The sequence below is a fragment of the Belonocnema kinseyi genome, chromosome 9, assembly GCF_010883055.1.
Source record: "Belonocnema kinseyi isolate 2016_QV_RU_SX_M_011 chromosome 9, B_treatae_v1, whole genome shotgun sequence".
In the NCBI taxonomy this organism is placed as follows: Eukaryota; Metazoa; Arthropoda; class Insecta; order Hymenoptera; family Cynipidae; genus Belonocnema; species Belonocnema kinseyi.
In genome coordinates, this window is record NC_046665.1 from 15,335,687 (window position 1) to 15,351,118 (window position 15,432).

A 15,432-nucleotide genomic window follows, 5' to 3' on the forward strand; every position below is an offset into this window, starting at 1 on the left:
GCGTGCCGTCGAATGAGACGAGCAATAGTCAGTATTCGGTTAAGCCTCGTAAGAGACTTAACCCATTCGGGAATACTTGGAACACTGAATTTAAAAAAAATGAGTTTAATTTAAGGAAAATTCAGTTTATTGGCTAATTTAATTTAAAAATTTTCAAATTGATTTAAATTAATTTAATTGTCAGAAAATATGTTTATAATTTTTAATTTTAAAAATGAGCAATTTAAATCGGTATCACTGCACGGGTGCTTTTTGAGGGTTAGAACTGGTTATGAATTGGATATGAAAAGAATCGGTCACCATCCCAACAACTGTACTAAGCACCACATTTGCTGTAAATAAATAAATCTTCACTTCACTTTTGAAATGAATTACCTTATTATTTATCAATTTTTCATTGAAAATTTGTAGTTTGGGGTAGGTGCGATAACCGACATTTTAGGTACTACCTTATTTATAATTTCCAAACCACGTATTACAACTGGACTAATTGTGCTTTACTTTAAGTACTTTATTGAGATATTTTTAGAAAAAATGTATTAATAAAAAATATGTGGAAAATATCTGGGATTTAAAATGGTCAACCTTTAAGCAATCATCATACTACAAGTTTGAAAGATAGTCAACTTGGAATAAAATTTCTGACCTACCTTAATAACTCCTTCGTCTGGAACGTATTGAGTTCTTTGTGAGATTATTTTAGGTGAAGCCCGTATATAGATGCTGGCAAAACCGGTTAATTCTGAAAATCCATCTACATGAGCTTTACAACAGTACCGACCAGCTGTTTCTTGACTAACAAGAATACTTATGTTAGAACTTGTTGCAACTACTCTGTCGGACTCTTCATGAATCCATAAGATTTCGGGTGACGGATTGCCATCTACGTCGCATTGTAGAACTTCAGTCGATCCATAGTGTGTTTCAACAGAACTTGGTGGATGGCGAAATTGTGGACCATCTACAAGCATAAATAAGTTTATATGATTCGTATTTTACATTACTCACAGTTGTGTGCCGAAGATTATATGAGTACAACGTTTATCCTATTACAATTTTAACACCTGAATAATGTTATTCTCTCTTCTGATGATTATAAATTCATCAACCGCGGACAACCGCGGGATTCAACTAGAAACAGGTACCATTCGATAAAATTGCACTCATTCCTGGCGAAATCACGACAAAACGTCAGCTGTAACCACGTCTCACGACCATGAGAAAGGGGGTTACAGTCTGATGTAGAGTCAATACGATGTCCGGAAAAAGTTTTGTGAAACCTGAGGACACAGAGCAACCCACATACGACCGCCTTCTACATTTTTCAGGACGACTAGCTTAACAGAATATTCCGACCATAACCATGGCAACTCCCTTAAAAGTTTTTTATATCTCTCTTTCTTTTCGTTCTCCTTGACTGTGATGTTACGTCGGCTTGTGTCGAAAATTCGATAACGAACATAATTCGTGTCTTGAATTCAAGAAGATCTGTCAGGCCTCGAGTGTAGGACAGATGTAATTGTCGAGAATATGAAAATCCAGTAGAATGAACCAATAGATTCCAGTAGAATATCCAGTAGAATATGAAGATCCTTCACATTTCTGTGGAAGATGCTATGCATTCTCTTATCCAGGAGCAGTTCGCGTAAGTTTTTCTCCTGTTCTTTCTTGATCTAGGCTTTCAGGAGTGAGTAACAGAGATGGATAATGATTGGTGTATTTGATTACCCCTAAAATTAAATTCTAGGCCGAATATTTCAGAATTTCGCCATCACCTTGGTAGCGCGAGATGTAAAGTCGCAGAACAAAAATTTTAGGTGTCATGCTTTTGTTTACGTGCATAACCTATCGTGAACCGATATCAAAGGATCTGAGCTAGTTCTTCTTCCATGTTCGTTTCAGATACTTTGTTCCTAGCCGACAGTTGCGAGGGCCAAACCTGTCGGATGAGACGTTTGTACCTGCATCGGAGAGTATTCTTTATGGATGTAGCGTCCTAAATGCGGGTTTCTGGCGCGACCCTGTATGTATAGGTCCCTCTAGAAACAAGGTGTCGTATAGCGCTTTTGTTGACAAGTCCAGGGTGTCGGGGATGCCATTAAGTTTTCCTCACTTTAAATTAACCTTGGCGAATAATTCTAACCCAAACTCTATTTCAATCTCCCGAGTGTACTTTTTGACAATCTGTGTATTTGCAGGCACATATATCCAGCCCGTTGTTCGCACATCTTTCGCCACTTCTTACATCTTTCACTCTGAAGATTTTACATATGCAGCGTGTTTAGACAAGATATTTACCTGTAATTCTTATGTTTAGACAAGTTCCCCATCTTAGGGAGGACACTGTGCGTCCTGATTGATACCTTCTGTGTTTTAATTAATTGGACGCCATATTTCATAGACTCCTCTCCTAAATGTCGCGAACTCGTCTGATTTGGTTGGGTGTTCGAATGTAACTGGAGGATCTTGGAAAAGTTGAGAAGGGTCGGAGTAAAACAGTTTATTTTCTTTGAACGTCAGCAGTTTTGACTTGTTGAGTGAGTAATGACGAATCCGCAGGTCACGCGCAAACGGCCTGACCCTGACAGTCAAATTTCTGCCAGATATTATGTAGTCAATTACACCATAAATGCAGGACGCGTACAGTCCTTCCCTCAATATCTTTGTTGGATTCTTCGGAAAAATCTCCACAAAGCACGTCATCTTTTCATGCTATATTTTCGATCTTGAGAGAAACCTGAATGCGGATGCCTGACCGAGGTTGGACTCTGTGTCGCCTTTGTTTTTCTGCTGCCGGCTTGTTCTGGCTGCAGTAAAGTAGGCTCTGAGTGTTTCTCGCACCACAGAGAATGCATTCGCACTATGTAAGCTTTCATTTAGGTTTAAAGAAAAGGGCTTTTCCATCCTTGTATAGAGTCCCGCAGTCAAGGATAGGACGGCAAGCTCTGAGAGGTTGCAGGTATTCCATAGCAAAGGTTTATGAAACCTTGCCATGCTGCCGTTGAACTATTGGCATGGTTGCACGCCTCCACTTGGTGGTTAATTCCTTTGGGACCATCCTTGGACAATTATCCGTGACTGACGCTTGGGTGACACGCTTGTACTATGTGATAGTGAACAACAAAATTTAAAAAAAAATTCCTTGAGCAACAATTTGTGGGAAGCTTAATTTGTGCACAAAAAAGCTTCAAAGTTGGGCCTGATCAACCAATGAGAAACGATCTTTATTGACCGCTTGTACGTGTTTTAAACATTCAGATAGTGTGTGCTTCTCAGCCCATACTTCAGATTCCGTATTCGGTAATTCCCCGGCAAGTTGCCACCTTTCCATTGTTTATTTCAAAACACAAAGTTCAAATCTCAAAAACCTATTTCTCAGAAATGTTGTTACGTTACTTGTAAGTAAATTAAAAAAAAAATCAATAACATTCGCCAAACCCATAAAAACTTGCTTTCATCAAAATTTGTAAGCCCACAACGTAAATGGCAACGTGATGCGGATAAGGGCAAGTTTCACCTGAGATGTTCGTCTTATTATGAGGAACGTAAACATGGGTGCCTGAAGGGGCAGAGTGAATGAGTTTACGGTGGCGACCTGCCAAAGGTGTCAATTTTGACAGTTGGTGTGCAATTGGGGGATGATATTAGATATGACACCTGCGTAATGTCAGGCACTTACTTGGATGCAAAAATGTTGTCAGGCGGCTTCAAAGTCGCCGGAAATTCAAGTGAAATTTCTAAAAATTGATCGTACAGGAAAAAGTTTCAAACAAGAGTTGGCCCTCTCCCAGGGATGCATATTTTCATTATTATATCATTTTTGATTAAACCGGTACATTTGAAGAAAACATAGAATAAAGAAATACCATAACAATAAAAAGCCGCTTTTCTTGGCAAGTCATTTTTTCGAAAATTTTTAGAAGAGAAAAGATGCTCCTTTACAGGTATACTCCAACATTAATAACAAATATTGTATCCAATAAGTAATATCGTTATGGTATTTCTTTAATCGATGTTTTCTCCAAAAGTATCAATTTGATCAAAAAATGATATAATAATGAAAATCTGAATCTCTGGAAGTGTACCAACTTTTGTTTGAAACTTTTTTCTGTAAAATCAATTTCAAGAAATTGTACCTGCATTTCTGGCGACTTTGAAGCCACTTGACAACACGTTTGCTTCTAGATAAGTGCCTGACAATGCGCAGGTGCCATTTCTAATGTCATTCCCTACATGCACACCAATTTTCAATCTTATCCGAGTCACGTTAGAACACTGTCAAAATTGAGACCTTTGGCAGGTCGCCACCACTAAACGCATCTACTCCGATCTGTAAGGCATCCATTTTTATGTTCTACATCATGAGACGAACATCCCAAGTGAAAATTGGCCTTATCCGTGTAACGTTGCCATTTACGTCATGGGCTTACGGTCCATTACATCAGATAACACCTTTACCAACAAAAAAGTTACTTTTCTTGGTTTTTCACAGAAATTCTCTTGCATAAATTTTAACAAAGCTAACAAAAAATGAACATTTGAATCAAAAAAGGAAAACAGAAAATTTGCAAACCTCAGCCAACTTTGTTTTTGAGAGTTTTTTTACCAAGATTAAAATATCAAAAACTAACATTTTTTTCAACAACAAAATTATTACCTTGCTACTTTATTTATAAGTTATGTGACAGAAATTCTGAGGGGAATGAAAAAGTGCGACTTTCGTTGTTAGAAAATAAGTTTTGTTATTAAAATTTTAGTAATAATGTTTCAAACAAGAATTTTTCTAGGTTTTCGAGTGTTGTGTTTTTCTTAGATTTGTTAGAATTTAGGCTACAGAATTTCTGTGAGGAACCGAAAAAAATAACTTTTTTGTTCGTGAAGGTTTTATCTGATATTAGGTTTACTTACAAATGTTAAATAAAGCATATGCGGATAACATGCTTGCCGTCCCAGTTCTACTCTACTCGTTTGGGGTGGTTTAATGGACGAAAAACGAGCTGAAAATCCTTGCTATCGCCACGCTAAGATCATGCATATGCAGAAGATCCTGCACATCAATTAATCCCTTCCGCGATTATATATTCCGCGTCTGTCAAGGCGGGTGCAAACTTCTGAATCTTTAATGTCTTCATAACCAAATTGTTCTGGGCACAGCTGACATCGTTACAAATGGAAGAGATCATCTTCCAAAAATAGCCAGGAAACAAAATATGATTGGCAAAGGAGCGTTCCTTTACATCGAGGAACGAACTATATTCGTGATCGAATTCTCGGCTCCGGCCGACTACAACTGCCAAGGAGAAGGAAAAGGAGAAGAGGTGTCTTTTTTCTTGTACCTCTGGGAAAAATCAAAGAATGTGGAAAATCACAAGAGATACGCCGACGACTTCCAGACCATTATAAATGATCTACCTAAACGCAGCTTAGTGCACATATCTAATCTAAATTCGATTTCTATTTCGTTCGTAAATTCCTTGAAAATATTAGGAAGAAGATGTCTCATAGTAGTCCCGGACCCCTCCCCCACGACAAGGAAGCTGAAATCATTGGTAGCTAGCTTATGCTCCCCAGATAGGCTAGTAAATTTAGTTCTCCGAAGAAGCATTAACTTCTCAATACATTTATTTTTATTATAATGACTTTTTGCAGTTGTAGATCCATTTTGAATGTGAGGAAAATTTAATAAACTAGATTTAGCAGACACTCTTTTGATAAATTCTTAATAAAAACATAAGTGAAGCTTACACGTCACATCCAGTGTTTCAGTTTCTTCACTTTTTCCAACATCGTTGTGAACTTCACATTTTACGATGGCATCATGAAGTTCTCGAGTTACATTGTGAATGATCATTTCCGTTGTGTAATCCCCAATTACCTTCTTTTCGTTGATGTACCATCTAAAACAAAAAGCAATAAAATTTAAAATATTTCGGAAAATTTCGTAAAGAATAAAATGAAAAGCCGGTTAGTGGTTTTTGTGAATAAATAGTTACTGTCATTCTATTTTCAATTAACGCTCAAAACCATACAATCTAAAACTTTAAGGCCTTACAATCTATTGGACTAAACGTATAAACTACTGTAGTAAGTCATAGAAGTCGGATGAATAAAACTTAAGGTCAGATGAATATTTACAATGATTCGAATAGTTCACAGTAGTTTCAACTTCCAATTTGTTTCACATTGAAACTGTGAAATTTAACCAAATGAGCTGTATTTTATTTTAACTACCAAGCAAAAGAAGTATTATTTTATGTAAAACACATCACTACTGCTGCGCGGTTAATACGTACACGTTATCAAAGAACCTTACATATCGAGCAAAAACTTTATTTTAAGTCCAGGGCGCGCACGCAAGACGCCTGGGAAGAACGCTGTCAAAACTTAGCACTATAACTTCCGCGCCACGAAGATTAGTGGCTACATCTCGCAATTATCTTTTAAACTCGGTACGTACTTGAGGGTAGTCTCTTCGTTACTAGCAATCATTTTCCAAATCGACACTGAAGCTTTGATGACTTTCCTGATGAAATAGGTTGTATTAATATAGGAACAATATCGCCTTTTTCTGTTCTTTCTCGATATTTACTCGCACTCTTGTCTAAGTTCTTCGAGAAACTTGTATATTTCAGAACTAACGGTTGACAATAGCGACTGACCACGTTAGAATCATGAAAAATAGCCATACAACATTTTGAACGGTGTTCGGCCAGCTGTTTTCATAATATCTGTGTTGTGATTGTCCTCCGCCTTTTTGAAAATCTGAACCCAGTCTCCAGCGTCCGCGTCTAATTAATTTAATTGTAACGCTGGTTTAATAGCTTGGATCAAACGCTCTATTAGCCCCTTCGAAAGCAGATAACGAATAGAGTTCAGTATGTGTTGAATTCCCTATTTTTGACAAAATTCTTTAAATAGTTTCACAATAAACGAATCACCTCTATCTGAACTAGTTCTAATAATAACACCAAATCTATTAATAAATTCCACTAATTTCTTTGAAGTGGTGTGGGCAAGAACATCTCGAACCAAATACAATTGTACAAATCTTCTTAAAACTACAATTCACTACTAAAACATAATTGCTTCTTCACGGAATAGAAATGAAAGGACTGAAATGGTCTATATTGATCTTACTTACAATTCCGAATGGTCTTTAGCTCTAGGGAATCGCATGTAGCCCTCCTGCATGTTGCCCCATTTGATTTTTATCCAAAATACACAAACACCTCTACTTCAATCGAGTGATACAATCGTTCTGCGTCAAAGGTTCGCTCACTAACTGCATAGATAAGGGATCGTCCATATATTACGTAAGACATTTTTCTTTTGTTTATGTCGCTGTGTCCTTTTCAACTTGATAAAAATATTATTTTCGTCTTTATTCAAACAACAGAAAAACGTCTTACGTAATATATGGACAATCCCTAAGATGTTATTTCCCTAACTAGATTCATCTTAAATAAAACTGCTGTTAAGAAGTCAGCTGAAGCATATGTATGCAGCTCTGTCCTACCCGCTTTAGTATTATAGATTTCTAAAACAGGGTTCGATGCCATTTTTATTTGAATTCGCAGAGAAAGGTCTTCTTGTTTTTCTTATCAAAACTTCTGGTCTTTTCTACACAAATCACGTTTCTTTACTACTACACTCGGATTGGCACAAGGAGAATTTGTGTTTGTTACAAGAACAGCAGATCTTAATTCTGTAATAATTCCATGCACAGTCTTCCGTTTTAGCATACTCGTTTGATGAGTGTTTGCGTAAGGTGGTACAGTATATGGCTTCTTTAAAATGTTTAACTCAACTTCTAAGGTACAACTGAATAACTCTACTGATTGCTCCTTGGTACGAATCGAATCTAAATTATTTTCTTTGAGATCTGAAAATTTTTCTAACTTAAATTTAGAACTGGTAATTCAATTCGCGCATTACTTATCAAAAGTTTATTAAAATTAACAGAAGCGGCCTTATGTAATAAAATATGCGAGATTTTCAAATTCGAACTGATTGTCCAATATAAATTATCCGAATTCTTCTAGTTCTGAAAAAATGCAACCAATTGAAACCCCATAGTCTCGAATAATTGAAACACCATCGGGTGTTCAAGATTGAGTGATATAACATTATTGCAGGTTCCATTCTAATTCCAGACTAATTACATTTATTATCTCTATTTCCATACTCTTTATTTGTCTATTTTCCTTAGTTACCTATTAATACATGTGCATTACAACATTAATTTTACTTCAAGTGCAAAGTGATCAAAATTCTTATTTTTCAAACATTATTCAAGACTTTAGTTTCGATTGCTCATGAACATTTATGGTCCTTCGACATTGGACCCCTTTTGGCTGCGATTTCCGGCTAGTTCTTGAGTTATAGTACTGCCATGTGTTACATCTCAAATCAGTTATGTACAGTGCAACAGCAACGTTTTATAGTGTTTACTGCTTATTTCCCTTGAAATCATATGAATCGAAAAGTGACTTTTGTGGCCTGTAATTAAGAGACATGTGCATCGGATAATTTAAGCTTTATCCACATTTATATTTGCAGCTTGAAAATCTGAAAAGAAGCATTAATTAGAGCCATTTTTTAAAGGTTTTCGAAAATATTTCCTTATTACTATGCAAAAGAATAATACAGTCTACTTGGTTCGCGACACGTGTATGTCCTTTTGATTTGCGAGTTTTGCACATATGTCAACAATGACAAGTGTGCGTTACTATAGAATAAAGTGACATTAAAATCTGGTTTCTTAATCACGTCCGAAGCTTTACTTGATTATTTTTCTTCGTAACCAGTGAAGTATTTTGAAAATAATAAGTGTGCGTTACTATAAAATAAAGTGAAACTAAACTCTGGTTTCCCCATCACGTCCGAAACTTTACTTGATTATTTTGCTTCGTAAGATTAATTTACATGCAGTGGACTTGAATCAAAATTCACCAAATTTCAAATAAGACATGTTCAGTTACTGAAAAATCCCCATGAAGGAAAAGTGTATTTTTTAATGACAGATTCAAACCGAAAGTCGAAGAATGGTACTATGACGCTAAATTGACACCTCTACTTCCCTCTACGCAATACCTCCGCTTAATATTACGGCTTCTATAGGTAACTCGACTCAGCATGTCATCACTACATAATAAGCTAATTCGTTTCCCAAAATCTCCAATTTATACACGTCCTTGATTGATAAAAACACATCAATAGTGGATGAAATGAAGGTTCATAATTTAAAAATTAATCTTAGCGGAGAAACTGCTCAGCTACCGAAAAACATATCGGTAACAAATGAGAGCTATAAATGTGCTTGGAAACATAAAAAAAGCGTTATATGAACAAAAGAATTCTTATGAAATCTGATTTATCTCGCTTGTTTTCCTTAAAGTACTTCAAAAACGAAACAACAGCTAATCTAAAGGAGTTAGTTAATACAGCTTTTAAGAATCTTGAGACTCTCAAGACACTTGAATATCAGGTGAATGGTTGGTCTCATTTTCTAGTTTTCTAACTGACTTCTTTCTCAGAATAGCTCGTACGGATTCATCTACATCGTGCCAGCTTTGAAGTAAGATTCTTTCAGTGGGCACCAATAGTCCTACTTCTGTTCAAAAAGTCGTTTTTCACGCGCACAGACACACACACACACACGCGCGCGCGCGCGCGCGTTCACATATGGGTTTTTCCGGATCTGGTCCGAAGGAAATAAGTCTCCAATGCAACAGGAGCAATAGGAGGTTTTTGATGAATATTTAGCAGAAACAGATAAGGAGCGAAATCTCCTCCAATGGTTACACCAAGAAACTTTGTACTTATATATGGGGCCTGCACAGGTATTTTCAAAAGTCTGTAACCTCCTTTTTTATTTCAGTGATTTAATTTTTTTTGACGGGTTTCGATAGCCTATTCTTCACTCTTTCATTATATTCCACTAAAGACAAAAGTTTAACATTTTGAAGCATTTTTTAAACAATTTAATTGTTTATTTAACTTTTTTGCTAAGTAGAGTATTTTTATTATATTTTAAATAGTCTAAAAAGAAAGCTTCACTTCCTTACTTTTCGAAAAGGTCCTGAGAAAAAATATAGTCCACAGAATAGTTTCCGAGATATAAGCTCTGATCTACAGGCAGTCCTAATGCACGTGCTGAGACGGAATGCTTTAATATTCTACAGACTAGTTTGCAAGTCTACTGCTCAATTATATTTCAACATCACTCTGAGACAAAGTTGTCTTGAAACAAAAGCATCTTCCTTTTGCCTATTTTGTTTTGAACCAACTAAATATCTTCTTGATACAAAACAGACTTATTTGTCTGCAAGATTAGATGAAGTTTATCGCAAATGCATAATGTTTTCTACAAAACTATTCTATTTGAGGCAAATAAAAATCTTCTCAACCTTCATTTATATCAGAGGAAATTTAATTTGTTTCAAAACGTATTCTTTTGACGCAAGAGGACATTTCTCTGAGTCTTATTTAATTTCTGCACGGTATTTTGTGATTGGTGTTGTAACGCACGGTTTAGCTCTTTAAGACCTAACTTTATTTAAAAAATATAATTTAAGACAAAACATTACAAATAAAATCCATGATTAATAAAGCGGACGGAAATATCGAATAATTTTTGTGCTAATCCTTCTGGCAATCCTTCTGCAATCCTTCAAGTGCCAGCTTGCAATGCCCACCAGATAAGCAGATTACAAATGGTCGTGATTTATATGAATGGGCCAGAGAAAATAGAAAGAAAACTGTTGTACTCTTCAGCTTTAAAGATGATCATTCGGCGATGACATTGGAATTAGTAGATCGATTTAGTAAGGCGGTCACAATACCCGGTACACTCAAGTACTATGCTTTGACCCCTAATCAGAAAGGGCAACTGAACCTTAAAAATTTTGCCTATGATGAGAAATGTATCATTTTTCCTAAACATAACGCATCTCGAATAGAAAGAGTACTTCAAAAGAAAAAAAAGTAGTAAAAAAAATGATACTTTCACTAAAACAATGCGTATTACGAGAAAGAATATCATAGAAAATGCGAACAAGACGAAAGCCGGTGAGAAGAAAAGGCAAACCAATTAGAAAACGCTGCGAAGTGAGACGTAAGCGTATCCATAAAAATTAACCACCCCGAATATTGAGAGGCTAGTGGACTTAAAAAAATAAGCATCCCGAATAGTGACAGGCGAGGGGAATTACTGAAATTAAGCAACGCGAAGGAGTCTAAAATTCCACTGCCACCTCCGCGTGGTAGACTCTGAAACCTGTGATTTTACAGATCGTAATCTATCGATAGGCTGTAATTAAACATTTTTCTGCAGTTGATTTATTTGAAAAAGCATTCTGAATGAACTTGAATGCGTGAAAAGAATGGTAGACTCATAAACTAGTCTGTGAAATATTAAAGGATTGCTGGGGGCATTCCTTAAAGTCAAGCTTTAAAAATCGCTAAACTTTTTTCGTTATTGAAATAGAATAAAAAAGTGAAAAATAGCCTTATGAAACCCCTTATAAAAAATTTAAATCGCTGAAATAGAAAGGAAGTTACAGGCTTTTGAAAATACCTGTGCAGTCGATCGAGTTGAAAATGTCACTCCCCACCACTTGAAGAGGGGCAATAATCGTGGTATATAAAACTGTCGATTAATTACTGTTAGGTAGATGAACATATTCCGAGAATTTAAAGACAATCTAAGAACACGACTTTTAAAGTTACTGCTCTGATATACAGGCAGTCCTAATGCTCGTGCTCAGACGTAATCCTTTAATATTTTACAGACTAGTTTACGAGTCTACCATTCTTTTCACGCATTCGAGTTCATTCAGAATGCTTTTTAAAATAAATCAACTGCAGAAAAATGTTTAATTAACGCCTATTGTTAGATTACGATCTGTAAAATCACAGTTTTCAGTCTACCACGTGGAGGTAACAGTGGGATTTTAGACTCCTTCGCGCTGCTTAATTTCAGTGAATCCACTCATCTCTCACTATTCGGGATGCTTATTTTTTGTAAGTCCCCTCGCCTCTCAATATTCGGGGTGGTAAATTTATATGGATATCCTTGCGTCTCACTTCGCAGCGTTTTCTAATTGGTGAAAGCATGGTACTTGAGTATACCGGGTATTGTGACCGCCTTACTAAATCGATCTACTAATTCCAATGTCATCGCTGAATGATCATCTTTAGAGCTGAAGAGTACAACTGCTTTCTTTCAATTTCCTCTGGCCCATTCATAAAAATCACGATCATTTATAATCTGCTTATCTGCTGGGCATTGCAAGCTGGCGCTTGATGCTAGTCGCTTTTGCGACAAATTTCATCTAATCTTGCAAGCAAATAAGTCTGCTTTGTATCAAGAAGATATTTAGTTGGTTCAAAACAAAATAAGCAAAAGGAAGATGCTTTTGTTTCAAGACAACTTTGTCTCAGAGTGATGTTGAAATATAATTGAGCAGTTATAATTGAGCAGTAGACTTGCAAACTAGTCTGTAGAATATTAAAACATTACGTCTCAGCACGTGCATTAGGACTGCCTATAGATCAGAGCTTATATCTCGGAAACTATTCTCTGGACTATATTTTTCTCAGGACATTTTTTAAAGTAAAGGAGTAAAGCTTTTTACAGACTATTTAAAATATAATAAAAATACTCTACTTAGCAAAAAGTTTTAAAAACAATTAAATTGTTTAAAAAATGCTTCAAAATGTTAAACTTTTGTCTTTAATGGAATAGAATCATGGAGTGAAGAATAGCCTTTCGAAACCCGTCAAAAAAAATTAAATCGCTGAAATAGAAAGCATTTTACAGGCTTTTAAAAATACCTGTGCAGGACCCATATATAAGTACGAAGTTTCTTGGTGTAACCATTAGAGGAGATTTCGCTCCTTACCTGTTTCTGCCAAATATTCATCAAAATCCTCCTATTGCTCCTATTGCATAGGAGACTTATTTCCTTTGGACCAAATACGGAAAAACTCTAAGACATACGTCAATGGATTCAAGAAGTGAGATTCCTTAAAAAATTACCGTGACTTCAGAGTAACAAGAATGTGAGAATTTCTTCCCCTCAACTCAGTCATACAATTCTGAAGGACGATTTGTGGTTCTTCTTCCAATGAATCACAAGCTTAAATGCATTTCAAAATTCGTGTCGCCCAGCTTTACGAATGTTTCATCGCATGGAATAAGTACGTCTTTAATGGATCGGTTTCTATATCAACGTACTGGAAATGTACAGACAAATTCTGGTACACCGCGATTATCAAGATCAACAAATAATTCTATGCAGACATTCATCCAGACATTTAGTCTTACTTTGGCCACATATGGATTATACTGTCCCCCTGTTTTGGTACTTCGTTGTTTTCAGCAACTAGCTTTCGATAAGAGTGATAAATATCAATACAGTGCAGCTTATATTCAACGAGGACCGATAGGATGAAGCCATCTCTCTTCAGAACCAACTCCATCAACTTGTCGCGGTGTTCGGCTTCCCGCTTCTAAAGTGTACTTCAAACGATTTTGAACTGTAGACAAGGATACCACTTGTGACTCCACCTTCGAATTTTTCCCCAACCTCTCGACCTACAATCTCAGAAATAGTTTCATATGCTAGTTGTGACTGTGGTTCTTGAACAAGATGTTTCTATCATCATAAAGATCTCATGGGAAAATCATCTGCCTAAAGATACTCGAAAGTTGTGGTTAGACCACATTGCTAGTCTTCAAGATATTGCCAGCATAGAAGTTCCACTTTGGATTTAATTCCGTTCTTCTTCATGGACTTATGAACTTCACGGATACTGGAACGCTTCAAAAAGAACCTACATTGGATTAATCTATCTATTACCTATTTCAGTATGTAAATAATCATTCGTAACTTCAAAAACCAATTTTTGTTCCTTTGAATAAAGTGTCGTTGCCGCGTCTGAAGTTGTGTGGAGCAGTTTTTCCGGTTCAATTGTCAGTTCATTGTCATAGTGACTCAACAGTCACTTTAACATGAATTCGAGGCTATCCTACCAAGTGAAAAACCTACTTAGCTAATCGTGGTCTCACCGCTAAGGAATCAGCCTGTTTAGGATGGAATCTTCATAAACAGCGTCATTATTTTTTAGTTGAATTCAAGGCATTATAAACGAAGAATCCTCTCTCGCCAAAACGAGAATTGTGTCCCTTGACTTCACTCCTCGATACAACTCAATTTCTTCGTGTACAAGGCCGATTCAAGCATTCAATCCTCAATCCAGATACTAATCATCCCTCCTGAATATCAGCGATTACATAAATATCCCCAAAATTTAATTTAACTTAAGTTTTATTTGACCGAAAATCCAATTAAAAAACAGCCGTTTGTCATAGTTTTTTTTTCTTCGAATTTTCAGGTGACATAACTTCTATTTCTTCTAATTATCATTTACCATCATTCATATTATACCGAATCCTCATTTGACATTATTCTCATATATTAAATTTTCTATTCTCAATAATATTTATCATTCCTAATATTCATTAAATAAAATTTCTATTTTCCGAATTTAAATTAACCATAATTGTCAGTTTTCCAAAATTCAAAACGGACTCATATTCATTTACAAGAATTTCTACTTTTCATATTTTACATTTGCTTAAATTATCATTTGAGTAAACGAAGGAGGTTTGGAGAGGGAGAGATAGAGAGCTGGCAAAAAGTATAAAATGTTTATAAAATAGGCCAAATTATGTTACTCAAAGATTTTTGGGGTCACTGATTAAAACTAGAATGTCAAATTTTTTGAAAAAATGGTGGATTCAATATGGCGAATGAGTATGCTAAACAAATTTTTGATTCCTTCAAATGACGGACCAGTATACCGAATAAAATTTTCATTCTCTTAAAATTGGTAAACGGGGGTTTTTAAAGTCGCTGATTACAAATCCGATGTCATAAATTTATAAAAACAAAACTGCGGATCCAATATGGCAGAAAAGTGTGCTAAATAAAATTGTTATTCCTTCAAAATTAGTATAAGGGCATTTTTCAAGTCGCTGATTACGAACCCGATGTCTAAAATACACAAAAGAAAAAAAAGTGGGTGCATTTTGGCAGACGACTGTGCTACAAAAACTTTTGACTCTTTTGAAAATTAGTAAAACGTGTTTGTATCAATCGCTGATTCGAATCCAAGTTCAACATTTTCTTAACAAAATGGCGAATCCAATTCGACGGACAAGTAGGCTAAATAAATTTATGATTCTTTTCAAAATTGGTGAAAGGGGGGTTTTCTAAGTCGCTGATTACGAATCCGACGTCAAAAATTCAAAAAAAAAAAAATGACAGATTCAACATTGCAAAAGAGTATTATAAATAAATGTTTGATTCTTTAAAAATTAATATACGGGAGGTTTCAAGATCGATGATTATGAATCCTACGGGC

At 35.7% G+C, this 15,432-nt stretch overlaps 2 protein-coding genes across 10 annotated transcripts in view; one reads left to right on the forward strand and one right to left on the reverse strand.

Moving 5' to 3' along the window:
- The window catches only part of LOC117179929, a 1,200,486-nt gene that overhangs the window by 424,630 nt on the left and 760,424 nt on the right, over nucleotides 1-15,432 (forward strand). The gene's annotated exons all lie outside the window — the stretch shown is intronic.
- Nucleotides 1-15,432, reverse strand: part of LOC117179928 (irregular chiasm C-roughest protein-like) — a 164,437-nt gene that overhangs the window by 109,231 nt on the left and 39,774 nt on the right. Inside the window, exons 5-6 of the mRNA XM_033372153.1 lie at nucleotides 5,746-5,897; nucleotides 651-961 (exon numbers count right to left, since the gene is read on the reverse strand). Coding sequence (XP_033228044.1) covers nucleotides 651-961; nucleotides 5,746-5,897 — 463 coding nt within the window. The remainder of the gene's footprint in view (nucleotides 1-650; nucleotides 962-5,745; nucleotides 5,898-15,432) is intronic.